The sequence below is a fragment of the Sprattus sprattus genome, assembly GCF_963457725.1.
Source record: "Sprattus sprattus genome assembly, chromosome: 9".
In the NCBI taxonomy this organism is placed as follows: domain Eukaryota; kingdom Metazoa; phylum Chordata; class Actinopteri; order Clupeiformes; family Clupeidae; genus Sprattus; species Sprattus sprattus.
In genome coordinates, this window is record NC_137928.1 from 23,763,017 (window position 1) to 23,786,768 (window position 23,752).

A 23,752-nucleotide genomic window follows, 5' to 3' on the forward strand; every position below is an offset into this window, starting at 1 on the left:
TACAATACGAACACTCTCTATCCGCACCTTGTTTCCGCAACGATCGCAGTCCGGGGTAGAAAGTGAGTAGATTTGAATCGGTACGGGGGCTGGTGTTCGTCTGCACGGTTTCACGCAACCTGATGACGTCACTGCCCCACGTGATCTTTTGGCCATCTCCAACCAATATATATATATAACTTGTTCTCCCTCAAAATCTCACTCGTGGTGGGCCTCGAATTCACTAACATTAACCCAGTCTTCTGATTTTTGATTAGCCCCCTATCTTGATCTAATTCTTCTTATTCAGACGTAACATAACTTTCATGACCACAAATATAAATTGGCCAGCGATTTAATTTGCTTTTTTATTCATAAATGTATGTAAAATGCTCGGAGCAATGCATCATGGGAAATGGGATGACAGACATGTCATGTTACTGTTCCAAACTCTTTATTATCAATAGAAAAAAGAATTCATTTTCGCATATCCTTTAGTCTGACCACTGATATTAACTATCATAATGTAATGTTGTTAATTGGAGCTTGAATGTCTTGTGTAATGTGTTTATCCTCGTGCTGTGAAGTACTTTCTTCTAGGTTTTTCACGTTTTTTCAGTTGTGTAAATAAAGCGCTAAGGCGCCACCCACAGGCGTGAGGTATGTACTACAGTCGGTTCACCACAATCTGCTGCCTCCGTGTTTACGCAAATCTCTCGTTGCCAGCCTCCGTATTTACGAAATTAAAAGATTCGATTGGTGTGAAAAGTAAATCCGATTCGGAGGCCCTAGACTTCGTGTGCATAGCACCTTAGTAGAGGTTGCTCAGGTAGGATTGGATGAGGGCCGTTCTAGGGAGGAGTTACGGGAATGGTCAATTGTGGGTTTATTGGAAGCTCATTCGGCACATGCGTTAAATGAGTTAAAAAAAATAACGCATTAATCCTGTAAATTAATCATAACGCGTTTTATTTTTCACAGCTCTAATATATATATATATATATATATATAACCAACAATGTGTTGGATTTTACGGTCGAATTAGATACTTTGACTATTGTAGGTTAAAGTCTACTCTGTAAGATCCACCTTCATTGAGGTGTGCACTGCCCTGCTATTCTTACATTATGTAACAGGGCAACAGCCGAGTGATCCTTTTCTAAATTGAAACTCATTAAGGCCTACCTGAGGGGCAACTTGGGGCAGGAGAGCCTGAATGGGCTGACTGCCCATTCCATTGAAAAAGCAAATCATGCATCACCACTTTTATGTTTGAAAGGCGTAATTCGGCTTGCAGGTGTGCTGTGCCTTCAGCTGTGCTCAGTCAGCTTGTCGGTCTTGATGTTCAGATTTTGTGCCTAAACAAGCTATATCGTATCGTCTCGTCACATAACTTGGACATCAAGATACATATTACCCAGCCATCATCATTGCATAAATATATATGACAAAAATAACAGGAAATATTGATGAATAAAGATTGAATTGTTTTGTTTATAAAGTTTGTACAGTTTATGTTGGACAGCATATACTTGTGTTATAGATTGCTACTGACCATCGTCCCCCCCATCGAATGATGAAAACCATGACAGTGTCATCAGCCACATTTTCTTACACAGCGCAGGTACACTCAATTAAATACAACAGTAAATTAACAAAATACACCTCTTTCAACCACAAATAAGAAACACATAACAGCGATTTCATGCAGAGGCTATGGCTTAGGGGCCCCCTGAGCTCATGGGCCCCTGTGGCCTGGGCCCGGTAGGCCTGTTCGGTTATCCATCCCTGCTGAAGCTGAAAGCTGAAACACATGTAATTTGCATTTGGATCTCAGTGAGACAGACAGAGTACACATCCAAAATGAGTTAGGCTGAATCCCATTTCACCCCTTAGCCCTTCGCCTTTCCCCTTCCCCTCCGTTTTGCGCGTTCACGTGGAGGGGTAGGGCTGTCCCAATTCACGTTAAGACAGAAAGGAAGGGGAAGGGGAAGGGCTTTCCACCCCTCCAAACGGAGATTTTCTGAGGGCACACTTCAAACGAAGGGGTGAGACCGATTTCCCCCAATGCATTGCGAACCCGTGATCATTAAAGAAGAAACATCGCGCGAGTCCCTTGAATGTCGGAAACAGCAGGAAAAGCATTACACAAATGAAAGTTTTTTCTTTGTAATTCATGGTTTTAAAACTTGTTTGATGAAATGTTGCATTGTGTTAATAACAGCTGCAGGCGCCATGTTTGTTTATGTCTGGTGAGTGACAGCTGTCGCTCTCCGGTAACGTAACAGCTGACGCAGCGTACTGATGACGTACGTAAGTGTTGAAGGGCTATCCCAATTCGTAGGGCTAGAGTTTAAACCCCTTCGACTACCCCTACGTTATGGCTCCGTTTGAAAAGGCGAGGGCCAAGGGGTAGGGGTAAGGGTAGGGGTGGAGATTAGAAATGGGATTGGGCCTTAGTGTCTTACAACAACAGAATAGCAATATTTCCAGTTCCATCAGTCACCTACATATATTTGCTCACACAATAACAACCAGGCAACAGCCAATCAGAGCAGGAAACATCAATATATGTTAGATATAAATGATACAGAATAACAGTAGAATAGCTATTTTGCAGTTACATCAGTAACATGACTCACTGACGAGCAGGTGAATACGGAAATAGCGGGGAAACAAAGACAGGAAGTAAAGATAAGACACCAGGCAAAGAGTCTTTTTGGCGGCCTCTAGAGGCCAAAATGTTCCAACTCATGACATGATCTTCACCAATAACCCGTTCTACTCCAATTTAGTGAGACTAAGCCTAGACATTGGCTTTAACAAGTAAGGAGAGGGCTCTCCATGCTCCGCCAAAGCCGTATAGCCTGCTGTGGACTTCTCCGGTGCACCACAAGCAGATTTCTGTGCACACATGGATTCCCCCGGTCCTGCTCCTTGATGTCAAAGGTCTGGAACCCTAAGTGGACCTCTGGAGATATACCAAGTGCATGGAATAACATCCCTGAGTAGACATCGTCAATGGGATGAAAGGGGATACACCATGAGATGCTGAAGAGGGACTCTAGCAGAGCACCTGAGAAGACGAAGCCACCACCACCGGCATAGGGCAGATAGGGTCCATCGTAGAAGGTTGGTGGGACATAGTACTTTATTCTAGGATCACGGTGAGGTGAGGCTTGTGATATTATCTGGCCAACATATAATTTGGACATTTTGGCAGGCTCCAGTGACTTGAGGTATTTAAGAATAGCTTTTGTATTGACAAAAACGTCATCATCACCCTTGAAAATAAAGGAGGCCTGAGGACAGTGCTGGAGAGACCACTTGATAAATACATGTTCCTTTAGAGTGAGGTTGAAAAATGAGTCAACAAAGTCCCAAACAAGCAGATCTCCAAATACCTGTGCTTCAAAGGATAAGAGACCTGTGAGGTCAGGATCATCCAATCCACTACGTCCCAAGAGAAACACTCTGCGTACCAGCAAACTGTCTTCATAAACCGCTTCTTTCCCCCATGTCTCTCTAACCGCTTGACGCTGTTCAAAATTCTGTGCAACAGACTTTATACCTAAGAGAAGAGTTACCTGGTCAGGCTTGCCACGTGAAGTGCACTTGTTGGGCTGATTAATCAGAAAGTCAGGGCTGCGGAAATCCATGCTACGCAAAAAATCCTTGTAGAGTGACGGGTAGGCATCGAAATCTACTATGTTGGTTCGTAGAGACTCTGTACTCTCTGGCATTTTGTTGCCATTGTTATCTGGTTGTGTCAAATTCCCTGCACTATCCAACTTTTGGAGACCAGAGTGGAGCTTCCTGTTCCAGAAAGCACTGTTCTGTGGAATAGCACTTCTAAATCCAGGGGAAACCTGGATCGCTAATGTCCTCACATGAGAAATTTGGACTTGGTTTTGTGTTACATCTGCTGTAGCAGCTCTTACTCTAAAGGATGGGTGATCAGTGACAGGCTTCACAGAAATATCTGGTGAGTCACAGTGAGTTTCAGCCACCTCCAGGGTTAAGGTTGAGTAAATGATCACAAGAACAGTGCAAGTCATTAAGGTAGCAGCAAATAATCTGCTATAGCTTGTCATTCTGTGAAAAACAGCCATGTAGATTGACGGGACAAATACAGAAGTCAGGGTGATCAAGTGCTCACTGCAGAGTTTTAAATTGTACAACTTTGACACACAAAGTTGGAAAAATGTGAAGGGGCTCCCCAAACCCCAGTGTATTACACAAAGTGAACCTTGATGTGTAATGAGCTAGAGTGGCTGGGCAGATGGATATTCATATCATGGATATTCTTCCTGATTCTGCAGGTCATTAGATCCATCTGTGTTAGAAACAAGAAAATGTTCACTGATTATAAAGTTATTCTGTTCCTATAGTATGTCACCTGTCCAGCATTAGTTACGGATCCCAGGACAGACAAACGACTATTTATATCAATACGTTTTTTTTGTATTGTTTTCAGTGTTCTTCCTCACGGTGTATTCTTGTTTATGAAGATTAATCAGACTGGATCCTGACTTGCCAAGTTTGCGTTCATGGTTTATTATGATAAAACTACATGAAAATATGATTAGTTATACATAAATAATTTGTGATTAACATTATGTTTACAATCATGCTCACTTTAAACCATAAGAACTTGCTATTTGCATGTTTTAAGAATTGTGACAGAATGTGAGTTCCTGAACATCTGATATCAAAGACTCGTAGGGGCGGTGAAATCATTGTTCACAAAGGTAACAGACCACCCATGGCAAAATGACCTCCCTCTTTTCTACTGGAGGTAGTGCAACTTTGGCTGCCTCCTACTCCTGCATCTCTGATCTGAGATCTGATTTGTGTATTAATCACGTTGACTCATCACAGATCTATTAAAGTATAAATGTGTTTGGGAGCATGATATACATGATTACCTTGATTTTGTGTCAAGGATGCATCAATGTCTCCCCCTGCTGACAGACCCCTTGCTGGAGTTGTCCTCTTCTAACCTGCAGGTGAGTAACATTCAGATTGTTTTCATTTATTTCAACTACATGTTAAAGGTTAATACATTAACATGTATAACATACATTTTAATTATTTGATTGTTATTGTTATTATAAATAATAATATAATTCATAATAATACTAATAAAACAGGAGCCCAGGAGCCCAGGAGCCCACGGAAAGGCATACAGAGTAGACAAAAAAAGGAAAAATATACATATATAGAAATTATAATGAAATAAAATAAAACTATAACGAACAGAATATAAAATATAACAATATGTCGCACATATGAAAGGATACATAGATTAGAATTAACTAAACAAATGCAGTCTGCATTATTACATTTTCTCATAACAAATCTACTGGGACAGGGAAAATGAGTGGAGCTGCAGGTAAGGTTGAGCAGGTGTGCTTTAGGTGATTAATGCTCTTATAATAGGAACTATTAATGAACGAATAACAAGTATTGCACTATTGTTATTCTCACGTTTTATTATGACTCCACATGTTTTATGGCATCACTTCTCCTTGTTTATGCAATATCGTCACTGTTCCAAGTCAACTTTCACACATACTGTGCTTATAACCCAGCTTTATGAAAGACCCCCTCGTTCCTGTCTCCTGTGCTTTTCCATCACTCTATTTCTCTATTGAAGTGAATGGAAGAATGCTCTCTCTGCCTCTGACCCTCTCCTTATTAAACTGCAACTTTTAGTCACTTCAGTCATCATATTCACACCCTTGCAACCAATGGAGATATCACATAAACAACCACAGTAATACCCTAATAACAGCTTCAACTACCCTAGTAACAGCCTAGCAAACACTTTTAAAATCCTAACAATCACCTCGTTAACCACTTCAACAACCATAGCAACACCTTAGGGACCCCCTTAGCAGCTTCTTTGACTGCTCAAGAAAACCCTACCAACATCCTAGCAACCACCATAGCATCACCCTAGTAACCACCATAACAGCAACCTCAACCACTATAGCAACACTCTAGTGACCATCATTAGTACCACAGCACACCAACACCTTAGCAACCACCAAAAGATACAATTAAAGTCATTTTATAATAATTTCTTAATTTCTACACACATTTATCGTGCCTTCATTTACACTGTTCTTAACCCGAGAGTCAGGGACCAGGCACTGGTAATTCTGACACAGCCTGATTATTTTTTAAAGTTACACAACACTCAGGTTTAATAGTATAGTTACTGTAGCTCAGGTACAATAACATATATGTAGTATGCATTAGGGATGTACCCAAATCTTAATACGTTTTTCAGGAAAGCACAGATTACGGTATGTAAACCGATATTTCTTCTAACCGAGGTTGTGCGTTATTTTTTCGGAAAAAAGACAGCTACATCACTGACATACCTCAACCACTGTTCATATCATCATATACCACAAGATAAAAAACACACATTCTGCTTTAAACTTGACTTTGTTCTCACTAACTAGTAGTTTAATTTACAATTAATGATTTTCTGCCTGTAGCACCTGACAGTGTTACTTCTTCGATATTTTTCACGATATTCAAGAGTAATCTGGAAATGTGTTAAAATATCAAAGCGAATTTATAAAAATAATAAAATTCAATGGTGAACTGATCAACAAAGGCTCCTGTTGCAGACCCCCTGCAATGCTGTCGCGGCCCCCCGGTTAAAAACCCCTGTGCTAAATGTAAATCGCTATATTCTGCAGTCGCCACACTGAGTCAACATTTAACCGAGTCAGGTGTCAATGTCATGTGCAGATTTCTTTTAAACCCCCATACAAACTTAAACCCCTAAAGATATACATCAGCTGTCACATTACCTGTCACCTGTCGCTGTATCTGTTCATCGCCTTCATTAAAACAAGACAATATTGGGGGTCACTGTGGCGCAAGCAGCAGCCCCGACCACATTCGGGCTTGGCGCCCATGGAGGACACGGGTATGAATCCGACCCGATGTCATTTCTCCTGTCCACTCCCCATCTCTTCTCCCTCTCATTTCCTGTCCAACTCTTTACTTCACTATCGATTAAAGGCAAAAAAGCCAAAAAATAAATCGTAACTATAGGTTTCATGGAATTTTGACTTGCCGTGAACTAACACACTACCAAGAATTTCATGATTATTTAAACAGACAGAAACAAGTTTAGGAGATAGCCATGTGCTGGTGACAGACGAGTAGGATACATGCTTCATTCAGTTTAGACTTGTGATTTAGGGCGCGTGGGCAGCCCCTTCATCATCAGACGTTGGCATCAGCTGGTGGCCTTTGTGTGAACTGGCAGCATACAGTTCAGTTAGACAAAGCAATGATCATTATTCCATTAAGAGACTTATCAGACCGTTCATAAAACTGTCCCGTTAAAAAAAAAAAAAAAAAAGACAGAGAGAGAGAGATGTCAAGTGTATGTAGGCTACAGTATGAAAATGTGGAAATATATTTCATAATTAATTATACGCTAAATAAATACATATAATAAATACATTTGATACTTTGAAAGCACGCTAATTGCGTTACCAGATAATTATGTTGCTGTGCACCTCTAATAGGCATTAGGGGTGGGAACTTGGCACCTCATGATTCGCTTCGATTCGATTCAGAGGTCAACGATTCGATTTTAAACCGATTATCAATTTTAAACCAATTATCGATTCTTATTCGATTATCAATCCTTAAACGATAAAATCATTATCGATGCATCTCGATATTAAAAACATTTGAGCTACTCAGAGTCTCAAATCACTTCCTACTTTGTGTTTGATAATTAAAGAAAATGAACAGATGAATTACCTTCTCTATTTTTTATAAGAGAAAAAGCTTTTTCTTGTCACAATTATGACTTTCTATGAACAATGCAATAATCGATGCAGCTTGTATTTCAACAAAAAAATAGTTTTGCACTTGTGCTGGAAAATGAGCAAATTATGTACTGCTCCAGCGTACCTGCTTTGGTCACTTGAGCTTATTCTCTTAGGTTTGGGGTGTGCTCTATGCATAAAAGGCTTAAGCCAGCAATTACAGTAAATGGCCATCTAACTTTCATGACTCTATTGCTGTGGAATCCAAAGGTGACAGTGGGAGAGATATGAACTTTGCACATTCTGAATATGCAGAGGGGGTTGTAAACGCCTTTGTCCAGATAAATAGGTCCCCCTCCCATCCTAAGACAAAGCCTTTTCGAAAAAAAAATACAAAAGAAGATTACGGCAGAAACAAAAACAGAAAAACGTACACGCTAAATATCATTACTTGAGACCTGTCATCTCTCATTTAAAAAAAAACCCTGTACATGCAAGTGCAACTTTGGTTTGTTAAACCAGTAGCTGATTCATCAGCCGACTGGCTGCACCAATTTCCAATGTAGTTTATTATGTTGTTCTTGCCAATGTCCCCACAGTCTATTCCACCAAAGGAAAGAATTACTCTTGGCAGTCATTTCTGTCACGTGCATCTCAATGAATGAGAAGAGGCAATACAAACTGACAATAAAATATGTATCTTAACATGCAAATCTGAGAGAAGAATGCTAGCATGTTAGCATGTAAAGTGGTGATGATACCTTGTTATGAAAGTTTTTCTTTATTTTTTTGCAGGTGGTGTGCCCTGGACTGCAGAGCCACATATTGCATAGCCTGGGTAGCTAGTGGGAATGACTGGATTGATTATCTGTCCTTCACATGACCATAAATTGTACTATCAGAATTAAAGTAACAGTATGCAATTATACTTCAGGGTTAGGGTTAGGATAAGCAGTTTTACCTTAAAGGCACCCAGTGCAACTTTATGTAAACATTCAATGAAAAATAAATATTCAATTTCTAGTCTTTTTTGCACGTAGTAAGTTTCAATAACTCCATACCATTACATATCGACATTCAAGGAGCAAAGATGAGACGTCGTTGTGTGGTGAGAACTGATAGAAAATCGTAAACAACAACAATCGCCGGTGGGGAGAAGCCATTTTTCCATTGACTGGAACCAGCTTTATTTATTGTAGGTTACCAAAAAATAAAGAAAATGGCGGCGATTGTTGTTGTTATCGATTTTCTATCAGTTCTCACCACACAACGACGTCTCATCTTTGCTGCTTTAATGTCGGTATGTAATGGTATGGAGTTATTGAAACTTACTACGTGTAAAAAGACTAGAAATTGAACGTTTATTTTTAAGCCTCGAAAGTTGCACTGGGTGCCTTTAAAATAACAGCTTGAAAAAAATTGGGGCGCTACAATGACTTTTAATATGGAGAATCGCCTCCGTGCCATTGCCATACCAGGGTCCATAGGCATATAACTGCTAAATGTAAGATTGCCTGACGCTGCTAGCATATGTAAGATAAGTTTTAGCCGGTAGCATATCGTTAGCCAATAGCAATTGATCCGGAATGCTTCTTTAACTTGAAAATTATACCAAAACTAGTTGCCTATATTTCAATGTATCCCCTATTCAATTTGTATTTTTCTCAGTTGAACTTTTCCATTACCTTCAGTTTGGTTGATACTGATAACATTGAGGCTTACCATTTATTGTAGTAATAAACTGTTCATTCATTAACCATCCATCACCTCAGGTGCTATGCCTATATTGTGCCATTAACTTATACTGCTTTGTTATATTGGAGGTCTTATAATAATTGTATGGTGTCAGATCGTACATTCCGCAATATTTACTATTCTATTCCATAACGTTCAGCCTGGCATTTTTTTCATCAATCTGGTAACATGTCTGGCCGTCTTGCATTAACAACATTATTTATTTGTACATGAACAGTTGATATCGTTTATAAGAGTAATCCTGTACCAATAAGAAGGTACTTGTGATGTCAACTCCATAACCACATGTCTGTAATTATGATTTCTGGTGGCCAGTATTTTACAGCATGCCATATCTGTTTGGTTGTTTTTTTCTTTTTTTCAAATGAAGGTTTTGCCACTAAAGTGTATCCCAGTTACACACTGCATTTGAATCAGGGTTTTGCCCCAGGCTATACATTCCCTCATTTAGAGGTCTTCAGTTTAGGGGAGAGCATGTCAGGTGGAGATCTGAGCTCTACTTATACAAATACTGTATGTGTGTGTGTGTGTGTGTGTGTATGGCGCGCCGTTTGTAAAATGTTGCACGTTCTAAGATCCTGCTCAGTTTTGGCAAATTTAGCATTGTAATATGGGTAAAAAAGCACGACAATATTCATATGTAACTTTTTCAAACATTAAGAGAGAAATTTATGTAAATTCATGCAATAACTTTTCCAAGGATAATTTTTGGCAGTAACACAAAGTTGTTCAGTAAAATAAATCTTTCATCTAAATGTTACTGTTAAATGTTAAATGTAAATGTTATATATAAATGTAAATGTTATATATAAATGTAAATGTTAAATGTAAACGTAAATGTTAAATATAAACGTAAATGTTTAATGTTATATATAAATGTTAAATATTAGTGTTAAATGGTAAATGTAAATGTTAAATGTTCAGTCTACATGTCAGACTTGAAGACTGAACCTTTCAATATTTACTGTAATTGGCTTTCATAGGTTTCATGTCATGTCAGAGTTGCAAGCTTGCGGGCAAGAAATAAACTTCACACCTGTCTACCATTGGAACTTATAAAGGAACTGACTTATAAAGGAATTTTTTATTCAAGATTATTTAATATCTCCGCTTTAAAATGGTCTGACTTGCTCGGTTGGCTGTTTAAAGCCAGCTGATTCTGGGTCAACTTTTCTTAGACAAGCAGTAAAGTAGCCTCATCTTTGGAGCTTGCAATAAAAGCAGTAACCCTGTTTTGGTTGCCTCATTTATCAGAATAACTACCTTAAAGGGGAAAAGATCAAGAAATAAAGTCAAGAAACAATGCATCAACACGATTACAATTGGATTATCGGGCTTCTGCTGTGAGGTTGCGACAAGTTAGCCTACCTAAGTTAGTAGGCTTGGCTACTGTATTTCGTCATCCAACTGGTAATACTACAATGCCAGTAGAAAATATATGGGAACGTAATTTCGGTTGGCATTCGCCAGACCAGGTGGTTTTACTTGTGTTAACCAGGACATTGTGTCAAATGATACCATTGGGTTGGGTAAAGGCTGCCCTCTAACAGCATGTAGCTTGCTAGCTGGTAGCTAACTATTCAATGGCGATCATCTTTGCTCTGATAATGAAAACGTTTTTTTTTTTTTTTTTTTTTTCACCTTCCACACAAAATCGTAATGAACCCATCCCCTTCTGAAAATTAAATAACTCTCTGTGCTTTTGTAGGCTTTCAGTTTTTTGCGGTGTGTAGGGGGACGGATTTTCTATTAGATGTAAATATCTCCAAACTGGAGCTCAGGCAGGGACTTCGACAACGTTATAGAAATAAAAATATCAGCGGGTGCAGTAAAGGGATTACAAGTTCCCAAAATGAATTTTTCTAGATATCTCTGTCTGGCTATTGTGGTATAAACTGTGTTTGATGGCGATCGTAATTGAGTAGGCTGCGATGCTCGAAGATGTCCACTGGGTCGACATCTTCGCTGTTCAGCTGTTCTTTTTGCCCGCAGCCCGCAAGGTACCCATTGTACTACCGTGACTGAAAGCGATGAATTACCGTAAATATTGTAATGTTCTGTCGTCAAATCTGACATGCAGAATGAACCTTACATTTACATTTAACATATACATTTACATTTAACATATACATTTAGCACTTGATATTTGTATTTACATTTAACATTTATTTATAACATTAAACATTTACGTTTATATATTTAATATTTACATTTAAAAGCACCCAGTGCAACTTTCGAGGCAAAAATAAACATTCAATTTCTAGTCTTTTTTACACGTAGTAAGTTTCAATAACTCCATACCATTATATATCGACATTCAAGGAGCAAAGATGAGACGTCGTTGTGTGGTGAGAACTGATAGAAAATAACAACAATCTTTATTTATTGGTGCCACCAATAAATAAAGCAGGATTCCCGTCGGCAATTCTCTGAGTTTTCCCGAACGCGTGACTTCACTATTTGCGAGCGCATGGTTCTATTTCATGATGGCGGATCTAAGTTGTTCCGAGACGAAGACGAAGAGAAAGCGTGGTCGACCTTGTGTTTTCACGACACCACAGAAAAAAACAGAAGTTTCATAAGAAGCATATGGGTGTCGTGTGCTCTTGGGCGACACATTTGACGAATGGAGGAAGCTAAGCGAGAAGCTCGGGGTGAAGGGGGACAGCGAACTTGCACTTGTGCTGTTGGACAGATAATAATAATAATAATTAATTTTGTAAGTACTAACAACTGTATTCAATTACAGGCATGAAAGTACTAACAACTGTATTCAATGCATGGGCCACATTTGCGGAATATCATTGTGTAACGTTCAGCAAATACCTTAGAACAGACAGCACTGCCTTGCGTGTTAGAATCTCCGGAAGCATTCGGGACTCATCGGAAAACTCCGACGGGAATTTCCGACGGGAATCCTGCTTTATTTATTGGTGGCAGCAATAAATAAAGATTGTTGTTGTTTACAATTTTCTATCAGTTCTCACCACACAACGACGTCTCATCTTTGCTCCTTGAATGTCGATATGTAATGGTATGGAGTTATTGAAACTTACTACGTGTAAAAAAGACTAGAAATTGAATGTTTATTTTTGCCTCGAAAGTTGCACTGGGTGCCTTTAACATTTACATATATATATATATATATATATATATATATAAAACATTTAACATTAACATTTTGATGAAAGATTCATATTATTTAACAACTTTATGTTGCTGCCAAAAATGATCCTTGGAAAAGTTATTGCATGAATTTCTCTCTAAATGTTTGAAAAAGTGACATTTGAATATTGTCGTGCTTTTTTCCCCCCATATAATAATGCTAAATTTAACAAAACTGAGCAGAATTTTAGAACGTGCAACATTTTACAAACGGCGGCCCATATGTGTGTGTGTGAACTGGGAGCATCAAGTGGGAGGCTGGGTGGATATTTGTAGCCTTCCATACCACTACATTTTAGTGAGACACATCTAAGCTAACCTGTCATAGCTAACTGGGGCTCATTTTCATCCCGCGCACGTATATCTTAAAATTACACTAAACATACTCGATTCTGTGTTAGGGCAATTAGGCTACTGGTAATTTATAAGAATGGTACGTGCTTTTTTAACATCCTAAGGGTACACTGTAAGCGGGTTGGCAGGTGAGACAGGTTTAACAGGTTGGCAGGTGTAACCGGTTTAACAAGTCACTTCGTTTCTTTTAAAATAACCATTGCCCAAGTGAACAGACTTTAAGTAGGCCTATATAACGATAATTTTGCCCGAGTGTTGGAAGAACCCCTACGTCCCAATAGATTAATTATTCGAGGAAAGGCAAGAGGGAGTTGACGGGACTTGTTACTACGGTGGGGTTGCAGTGATGCGAGCCTGGGGATTTCTACAGGTTAACATCTAAAGAACACCTTGAGAAAAATGAATGCAGAAAATAAAATGCCAGAAGTAATAGCTAACACTCAGTTTCATCTCAGTGACTGAGAGCTAACACTCAGTTTCAGGAAGCGAGCCATGCGACCACGGGTGTGAAATATTAATCTCACTAGCAGGGTAATGATCTCCAGGTCTATGACTTCCCTCTCTGAACTATAGATATTCAAGAAATCCTATATTTTTCAAAATCCGATTGAGTTTGCAGCCTAAAGTAACGGGTTCTGCTTGTGTCTCGGTAATTCTGAGTTGAAAGAATCAGTTCAAATAAAACACATATTTAGATGATTGATGAAAGTAAATCGAATTGCTTACCTGTTTTGGTATCTGTAATGAGACTGTTTAGACAGCATGTCTTCATTCTTCCCACATATTATTTAGTCAGACACCCAATGTGCTTCATTTAGGGTTCCTGAAGACAGAAGCAGGCGACTTCGGCTTCACACCTGTAGACTTGGCGGGCGGAAAGATACTTAAGCCAAATCTGAGATAGACAGCGCTCCCACAACTCGGCCCCTCCCCTTCACAAACAAAGGTTCTGAAAATAATATGTTCTTCCTGAAAGCTGACACCTAACGCTTATCAATGAAACGATGTCATGCGAGCACACAGCTGACGGCACAAGTGTCCAAGCCCTACGCCCCGACGTCCTTCCAAGTTAAACAGAACAAAACAAAAACATTCTAAAGGGCATGGTGCATAGCTCTCTTCGAAATATAGGTAGCTCTATAAGCCCACCACTTAATGTTGCCTGATGCGATACAGTTGTAGTACGTTATGTTAGCATCCTTCCATTTCTATCAATTAACACCCCATTTTGTCAAAATAATTGTGAAATTAAAGCATGTTTTGGTATACACATGTAACACACCTGGACAAGCTAAACTCCTCTTGGGAGATTGTCCTATGGACAGATGAGACTAAATTAGAGGTTTTTGGCGAATCTCATAAACTTTTTGTTTTTAAAAAAGTGAGACTTTCAAAGAAAACAATACTGTCCCATCAGTCAAACACGGAGGAGGTTCACTGATGTTTTGGGTTCACTTTGCGGTCTCTGCTACTGGGTGTCTTGAATCTATGAGTGGCATCATGAAATCGGGAGATAACATTTGCACAATGTTAAACTTGGTTTATCAGACACACTGAATTTACTCTGAATATGTTTAATATTATGGCATCATTGCATATTTCATTAAATCTATCTGAGTTTGGTAAGTATAGAAAACTAAAATCTCTTGAATAGCATGAGGAGGAAACCACTCTCTTCCAGTTCTTCTGCAATTTTGCTGTTGAATTATATCAAATGACCACAGCACAAGCCGTTAAAATATTCACCACAAAAAAAAACAAGAAAAACCTGTAAAACATGTGACATGAGCATGAGAACAATTTGGCATTGACAAACAGTAAGCAAAAACTATCCATACGCATTCTATTTTACAAAGCTTATGCATCATACCATTTCATTAGTTTTTCCTTTTTAATTGTTTCAATCAAATCCATCACATAAAATGTCAAAGTTGACTGTTTCAGCAATTTATGATTACCACCCTGTGGCAAAAAAATAAAATAAGTACATTATGGAATACAAACATACAAACAAGAACGTTTTATAGACAATTATGCTGTGCTCAGACCTATGTCTGCTTGTCAGATAATACATAACAAAGCTTCTCAGAGCTACTATGAAGTTCCCAACAGTGTGCTGCAGCTATGCATGATTGAAGGCACTGCTCACCCTGGCAACAGATTTCCATCGAAGAAAGTTAGTGTTCTTTAGGGTCTGTGCTGAGACCTCCTTTCGAGCACTAATGAATAAGAGGCTCTGGGAAGATACTCTTTCAAGGAAGAAAAACCTAGGCTCATCAGAAACAGAAGGCACGTAAGGCTGTTTTTGAAAAACTGACAGAACACAGTCACAAAAGTTGCAAGTCACTAAAAAGTGCCACAGAGCAAAATCTGGGAATGATCCAAAAAGATAAAGGCAAGTGATGAGAGTAGCTGGGCAGGCAGCTGTGAGTGTGTGTGTGAGAGCCTTTAGCGAAGATCACTCTCATCTTCCTGTATGGTTTTTTTGATGCGCAGCAGCATGGTTGTAAGCCACTGGTCCAACCGTGAGATAGTGTCATATTCCTTCACCTGAGTAAACATGACATCGAAGTGTGAACTGAGATACACAATCGCAGTGCACACATCTAACTTATATATTGTATACTTCTTCTTAAGAGGTTGTAAAAGATCCACTATCAATGTTTACATCACAGTGTTTACTTTCAGCACCTATAAGATAATTTACTGGGCTAAACAGTATTCCAGCAGCTCAGTAAATAGAGCAAAGGGCTTTAAGTCCCTTGGTCAGGGGCCAAGGAGCACACATACTGATCATATGTTCATCTGTTCTGTAAATCAACTTTAAATTAACAAACAGAAATGTAAATTCAAAGCTGATCTTGAAACACTATGTGCCTGGTTCAATATACTGGTTCACTTACTGCATCAGTAAAGGCATCAACGTTCTGCTCTTCAAAGGCATCCAAAAGTTTCTATGAAAATGTAGGAACAAGAATTACTTTCCAAATGCTACACAGGAAATAGTCTGAATGTGTTATTCATGGATTTGATAACAGCTTTAAAAAAAATATGCGTATACCTTAAGCAGTTTGCATTCTCGTGAATCTGAAAAGGCTGGAAACATGTCCTCGTATTTCTGCAAGGCCAACTGTATAAAATCACAGTAAAAGACAATAAGATAAAACGTTTGTCTGAAGGAGAGCAAGAAAGCAAAACAGCTTGTATTAAATAACTGAAGAGGAAGCAGAAGAGGGGCATGCCTTGGCATTTAGCATGTCAACACAGAAGTGACAGAGGGCTGCCTTGAAAAAATAGTCTTTCGCACTGTACTTCAACAAAGTGCTATCCATTGCATTGGTTCCAACCTGTAAAGGAACATTACACAAATATCATTAGAACTTTAACATTTGAAAGCATCTGCTAAAGGATATGAAAGGACAATAAAAGTCAGTTGAGAGAGTTATTTTCACATAATGTCATTTTCTATGGACAATTAGGGTTCTATATGCAGGGCTGGGTAGCAGTTGGCTAGCAGGCTAAATTATTGCCTCACTCCTTGCTACAAGATGGCCAAGAAGTGGTACTACAAGAGATTACAGGCGCTAACTGTTTAGCATGCTAACTGAAGTATATCATTCTGTTTGCAGAGCATTTCCATCTTTGAAAATATGTACACATCTTTTATTGTATCTCTTAATATTCATTAATTTTAGTTATTTACTTTATGTCTTAAACGAAAAGTAATACTCAAAGCTCATCTAAAGAAGGGCTGCTGTCAAAACATTACTTGCCACATTGTCACCTGCTGAAACTAACATTTCTTCACAGTTTGATGTTATTCCATTATTCTTAGGCTGGGGTAGTTTATAATTTAGTTATCTTCAGCTTCAGGTGAGACACACATTGTGGAAACCAACATTTTATATACCTACCTGTTCATATATCTCAATGGCTTTCGGGTACTGCTCCAGTTGAGCAGCGTATATAGCCACTTTGAGAAGGCACTTGTTGGCCGAGCTGCACAAAAAGGAGTAAAGGAGAGATAAGATTGGTGAAGGATATAACTTTAAACCTTTAACCATAGTCAGATGAAAATGATTGCAGACCTTGTAGATTCCTCTCCTTTATAGTAATCAGCAGCCTGTTCGTAATGGGCTATAGCCTACAAGACAAAGAGACCATGAATCATAAACAGGCTGCAAGCCATCATGCCCATTGCTCCTTTAGGACAACAAAAGTTTCCTCAAAGCTGCAATGAAATCCTTTCTAAGGTACATTTACATTCTTGGTAGCCATTTCGACAATAGATGTTCTTAAGGGGATAGTCACGTGGACACCGTGGCACAAAATATAATATTTCAAAACACTGCAAATGTATCCACCCGACAGAAAACTGAAAAAGACATAGCCAGCCAATTATTTTGCAAGTGCAGAGCACACTCCTACAGTGGGTACATCTGGTGGGAGTTAGCAAGGATGGCTAATAGCAGCGTTCATACATATCAAAATAAGTTCATATATATTTTGCAGAACTTTCATACCATGCCTGCATTGCATGTGCCTGTTGTCTGCATTGCGGTGCTGCTACTGCATGCCCTATCTATCTGAATTGACTTTGCATTTGATAATGTCGGCCAATACACAATCAGTTTGGTATCTTCAATCTTTGCTGAGTGGTTACAAATGGTCAACTTTCTAGCCTTCACTTATCAGACCAGAATCAGTCTTTTTTGTATTACCCTCATTCAGAGCGAGGGAGTGGAACGGACAACTACAAAATTATCGGTATAATGCAATTATACCCTACATTGGATTTCTAATCAGGTCACGTGTACTATGCACCATCCTTTTTCTTAACATGCGATTTCTAAAATGGGTCAAAATATAAAAATTAAATATCTACCAACTTACCTTATCAATATCCACCAGTTCTGTCTCATATACTTCTGCAATAGTCATATGATGCTTGGCTGCTATGGTGAAGCGACCCTGAAAAAAAAGGTTAAAGTGTATTATGATAGACAATCCAAAACACTTATCTTTAAACAAATGGTATCTTCCTATGAACATTCACAGTGGATTGTCACATTACTTGCATGGAATAAAAGATGGTGCTGTGCTACTGGCAGCCTGTTTTTTGTATTTGTCTTTTGTTTATATTGCACTTTTTTCTGTCAAAAACACAGTATCCAGAAGGATGATTCACGCTTATATGGACACTGTCCAGTTTAACACATTTCTGCTGATAGTTTTTGCAGTTTTAACTTTCGATCTGTCAGGTCTATCGGGTCACTATGCCAACGAGAGAGCGGGTATTGAATCCCTCTGAGACCAGCTGATTGCGCTGTCCAAATCTACACTACTGTCCAGAGTGAGAACCCAACGCTGAATGGTTGAAGAGGAGGCCCCAGGGGTGCAAGGTCATTGCCAAATGGAGAGCAAGGGGGAAATATCAACTATTTCTTGATGAGGAATGTGAGGTCCCTGAGCCGCAGCTATGGCAGTTGACCTTTGACAATTGACAGGTAAAATGTTAAAGTCACAGAAGAATGGATTTTTTTGTTCTCGCCAGCTTATAGCACCACGAGATGCACACACAAAAAGAACAATATTAGCCATCATTCCACAATCAAGCTAGGGCTATCTTAGGGCCAACCTTGGATAATGGGGGTCCTTTCTGAAGCTGCTCTTTTTGACCCGCCGCCGAGCCATGTGTTGTTTTTGTTTTGGTGAACTGCCCTATCTCTAAGTGCTGAAGTTGCAAGCTTAGGTCATTGAACAGGTGAAACAATGTTAAATATTTTCTACCATTCTGTTGTGGTGTGGCAAGTGCAACTTTCTTTGCAGCCATCTGTTGGAGCAGCAGCATCAGAGACAGCAACTCTCAGAAACTGAAAAAGCTGATAAAGGAGCTGGAGCTGCTAGATTTGCTTGTGAAAAGAAGGATCTTGCACACTACACTTCCCACACAGCCTACTGGTCAGACAACAGAGTGTCCTCAGTCTGAGGCTCCTTCAGCTCTGCTGCAATAAGGGCCATTCCAGTTCGTCATTCCTGCCCACCGCAATAAACATCCACAATGATTCCCCTGTGCTAGACATTTTACATGTAATTTGCACATTAATAGCAATATCTTGCCTTAGAGTTAAATCCTACTTGTATTCAATTTATTTCATAAAGTATAATAGTATTGTGTGTGTTTTTATGTAAGTTATGTATGTTTTTTTTTCATTTATGTGAATTGTCAGTGCGGTTACATGTGTCCAGTTTTCGAGCGTAGTCGGGTTTCAATCGAAGATCCAATTCATGTAACGCCCCAAATCTAGATTTCCTGTGTCCAACTGAAATCAGATTTACACCCCCAGATAAGTGATCGGATTACGCTGGAAATCGGACAACGCGCACATGTAACTCTCTAAACTAGATTACAACTGGACAACAACAACTTTTGCACATGCTTGAGATCCTGCCCATAGACATATATACATGTGTATCATATTATGATTTGAACTGACGCGGCCAAGATCTGGATTTGTCACTGCCATGTACCGTGAGATAACGCAGTTAACCCCCTATGGATAGAGAAGTCGGGCTTTGGCCGAATTCGGGTTTATGCCATCATGTAACCGTACTGACTGTATCCTTTAAGTATAAAAGTACTCTATGTATCCTATGTATCCATCTATCTAGGTTACTTTACCATTTCAAGAAAGGAAGATACTGTATACTTAAGGAACTTGAAGAGGCTTTGCAGACAAACTTTTGCTTACACAAAGCACGTCAGCGGTCAAAAGATGTGTTTTCCCCCTTAACCACAGTAAACCCTTCTTCCTGTTTTGCAAGAAGGCTGTAGTAAAGACTAAGTACAACTAAACAAAAACACATCTAACGTCATCATGTTGTATTTTCACCGCAATGGCAATGTTTAACTTTTAGGTTACTGCACGCTGTTTGGCTTCTAATCATCACTATTATGTTTAATGTACAAAACCACTGTGACTATAGGCAATGCTCTGTGCATCCTTAAAACGTCTTAATGGAAACTGTTAGTCAGGACAGTCATGTTTCCGTTTCTCACCATATCTGTGTAGATCTCAATGGCCCGATTCAGACAGTTTATAGCCTCTGTAGAGAGAAAGGAGAAAACAAAGACATCAAACCCAATTTGTTAGGTGTCTGGTTGTAACATTCAACAACATTCGCAGTGCAAAAAAAAAATACCTTGTGGATCAGCTTTTTTGAAAGCATTCCCTGCATCAATGAAGTTGGTGGCTGCGTCATGTTTACTTTGCATCTGCAAATGGAGAAGAGCTGCCTGGGAGAAGGCATTCCCTGCAGCTGAAAAACATGAGAAAATAGTGTATGAGATAAACCACCAACAGAGTCTCGCAGGTTCAGCAATAAATCTCTATGCCACTGAACAATGCGAACTCCACTGTAAAAGCAAGTATTATCCTTACCACTCCAGTTCTTGGCCATCTTGAACATATTGGCTGCTCTAGCATACATGTCACAGGCTTCCTCCAGCTTTGATGAGCCCCTATCAATAAATGAATTAGCCATTACTATTTCAAAATCAACAACATAGTGTTCACATGGTTTCAACGGTCCAAGTTAGTAAGTTGTGTTTAGAAGGTCATACATTTTGCTCAAACGTAAGACTTTCTTATAACTGCCTTTATAGTACTAGACATTCTCTCTTAAATGTTGGAGCTAATAAAATACTGTCTGTGTCCATTTAAGGTGTGTTATATTAATGTAAATTCATTACCTATTTTCTTAAAGTCCATCAAGCTGTCGGTGACTTATTGTATATGGAACTGAGACACACCAAGTTTGAAATACCCTAAAGTCTACCGGGGTAAATGGTGTTGCAACTCTGTTTCTATTCAGGTCTGGGCTAAGCAAAAACCAAGCAATAATTATGATGTAATACTTTATTTATATCCACACACTCACACAAATTAGTTCACAGATCACACCCCATGTTTTTTATCCTACTTAGCGTGCTATGTTTCTACATTAAGTAGAGAATCATTTTAAGACTACTATCATTTAAAGTACTTTCAAAGTTTTTTTGTTTATTTCACACATCATTATCATTTTCATTTGTGGTTTTTTGGTTCTATCAACTAAACTCTACCCATCTTAGATGTCATTGACATCTCCATACAATGTAATTAGGAATATACATTTCTTATAACTCTTTAGATCCTAAAGTTTAGGAAGATTTTAGAGAAAAGACAAGCATCCATGAGTATAGAAAATCTGAATGGGTTCCTGAAGGAGAATGGCATCCCATGAAGGGGTATTATATTTGTTTTCATATATATGTGCTATTTGACATTTTCAATCAAGTGGTAACTGTGAAGGCTGGATCATTTAGCCCCCAAATGCATGTCTTTCTTACGTGCATCAGTTTAACTGGAATGTAACCATTCTCGGTACGTGCGCTAGTGTGGGACATAATGTGCTTTTACAATAGTTTGGTTGTTACAGGACTTCACCTGCCAGAAAACAGACGCGTGAGCAGGAGGAAGAGGATTGTCCTGCCTTGACCATCTATCTATTCTAATTGTTGATGACCCATATAACCAGCACAACCCTTTAGTGTGCTACACGTTGATTAAACATGCTAACTTGCATAATGCACTCACTGGCATGACTAAGATAAATGTTAGACAAGTCATTTGCAGTTCAGCTTATGTTGCTATGTAAGAGTCGGTTGTAGACCAAATAATATCATAATAGTAACAGTTTGAGTTAGATATTATATTAGTAACTAAACGGCAAGTATAGCTAATATGTCACTAAAACCAACATCAGGCTTACTATCGCTAGCTTGCGTCCTAACTCAATCAACTTATTTTGGTAGCAGTAGCTAACGTTAGTTTGAGTAGATACCACTTAACCGACAGATATCGCTTGGCGTTGTGGATATGATATATTAGAAAGCGGAGTTATATAATTGTGTATAAGATGTTTCTAAGAATTAGAAAGGAGGGAAACTAGATAGCGTTGACAATGTCGTAAACAACTCTCAACCCTAAGACATCTGGATGCAGTACGCTAAAAACACTGCCAGCAAAAGTTAGTTAACTTTAGTTAGATCGAAAGCTGATTTCACATGCATATTTACCCAAATAAAGATCCAAAGAATGACTGGGATGATTTTACTTTCTTTTCAGCCTCTGCCATGAGAGCCGTTGCTTCTTTTTCTTTCCCAGAGCTGTCCATTTTGTCAGCTAAACTGTTAGACACTAGCCAGCTAGTTAGACAGCTATGCTACAGAAGTTGAAACCGAAGACAGATTCCGCCACATCACTGCTTTCCACCCAAGTCACGTGAGAACGGAGAGCTAAACGTTAAGCTAAATGCTACGTTCAAGTGAGTCCTTTCTATACAGTTTGTCTCAATAGTAAGTAGCCAAGGTATGCTAAATCTCTCAAATCATCCTTAACATTTTCTAAACAGAAAGTGCCTTTATCGGAACAGTTCGTGCAAACAGGACGACGCAATGGATTACCTGCAAAAGCCCGTAACTCTATTAAAATGCTTAGTTTATGCCTCAAAAGTAAATAATCACGTCAATGAATATATCAGTGCCGCCAACATGCAAGTCCTTTTGTATGTTTTGTTACCCAAAGAGACACTATTTATTCATGTTGCCAATATAAAATGATATGCTGGAAGTCTCTCACTCACACTAATGTACCACTATACCAGATTATTGCATGTTTCCAACTAACTAAATATTATGTTCTAGCAAGTGGAATTGTATGTCACTTACAACAAGTGACTGGACAGTATACAAATACAACAACACAATGGGACCGTTTTAAACGGCACATACATTACTTGAGAACCAGGCAATGTTATCCAGTCGTGATGATGGTTAGTGGCCTGAGGTTTTACACTCATGTTTTCCCTTTTAACAAATTGAATACATCCTCATTAATCTAGATAACTAACTAGTTTAAACCCATTTGCATGTCATGACCTACACAATCAATACCTAGGTGTTTTTTGGGGTACGACTAAACAGCAGACGATTATAGCCTACTTAACCTTTTGCATGAATGTGCAAAAGCATTCCCAAATCGAGAAGAATGAGACAGGTGAATAGATGATGTGGAGACATGTTTTGAGAAATGTAATTCTTATCTGAGACATGTAGCCTACCAAAGCAACTGAGAAAACCTGTAAGTATAGGACCACAATACTTGGTGTACACTTTATGTTGATGCTCATGTCATAAGACAAAATACAGTTATTAACTTTAAAGCAAAGCCGTCGTTGTGAGTTTTCTTCATATTGCATTGCAGTTTTGCATTGCATATTGCAATAGCCAGTTTAAAGTGATGATGTATCACATAAATAGGTCACGATAGTAGGCCTACAGTATATGCTTTGAATTACTTAGATATAAGTTGCAATGCCATGTTTTAAGCAGATTGGATGGCAGATAATGGAACGCTCATTACAATCAAGAGACTTGAGACTTAACTTGGACTTGTGACGAAAGACTTGAGACTTGACTTGTACTTGCAAAGAAAACCTTTGACCAGCTCTGCTTGACGGTGAATCTTCATTTTTTGATATAGGCAGCTACATTTTACATTTGAGCACTTTACATGCCAAATAGTTTACATACCTTAATATTACTTTTTACACAATCTGAACTATGTCACTGGCTAAGAATGTGT

General features: G+C 38.8%; 2 protein-coding genes across 2 annotated transcripts; both read right to left on the bottom strand.

Moving 5' to 3' along the window:
• Positions 1 to 2,798: 2,798 nt before the first annotated feature.
• On the bottom strand, positions 2,799 to 4,091 carry b3gnt2l (UDP-GlcNAc:betaGal beta-1,3-N-acetylglucosaminyltransferase 2, like; the record flags this gene model as incomplete). Its single annotated transcript, XM_080844467.1, has 1 exon — positions 2,799 to 4,091. One exon carries the CDS (start codon positions 4,089 to 4,091, stop codon positions 2,799 to 2,801), a length of 1,293 nt encoding a protein of 430 aa, XP_080700593.1.
• Positions 4,092 to 14,936: 10,845 nt separating this feature from the next.
• On the bottom strand, positions 14,937 to 22,327 carry napab (N-ethylmaleimide-sensitive factor attachment protein, alpha b). Its single transcript, XM_080844349.1, has 11 exons — positions 22,186 to 22,327; positions 20,507 to 20,586; positions 20,268 to 20,384; positions 20,125 to 20,171; positions 17,958 to 18,035; positions 17,153 to 17,208; positions 16,979 to 17,063; positions 16,307 to 16,411; positions 16,126 to 16,194; positions 15,968 to 16,018; positions 14,937 to 15,614 (listed from the first exon to the last, which is right to left on the bottom strand). Exons 1-11 carry the CDS (start codon positions 22,281 to 22,283, stop codon positions 15,513 to 15,515), a joined length of 888 nt encoding a protein of 295 aa, XP_080700475.1. The 5' UTR covers positions 22,284 to 22,327; the 3' UTR covers positions 14,937 to 15,512.
• Positions 22,328 to 23,752: the final 1,425 nt, after the last annotated feature.

Excerpts from the sequence above, each read along its gene's own strand:
- napab (XM_080844349.1), bottom strand. The coding sequence starts at position 22,283 with ATGGACAGCTCTGGGAAAGAAAAAGAAGCAACGGCTCTCATGGCAGAG. Across the intron at positions 17,064-17,152 it reads AAAGGAGAGGAATCTACAAG|CTCGGCCAACAAGTGCCTTC; the intron begins GTCTGCAATCAT and ends CTTTTTGTGCAG. Across the intron at positions 16,412-16,978 it reads CCATTGAGATATATGAACAG|GTTGGAACCAATGCAATGGA; the intron begins GTAGGTATATAA and ends GTTCCTTTACAG.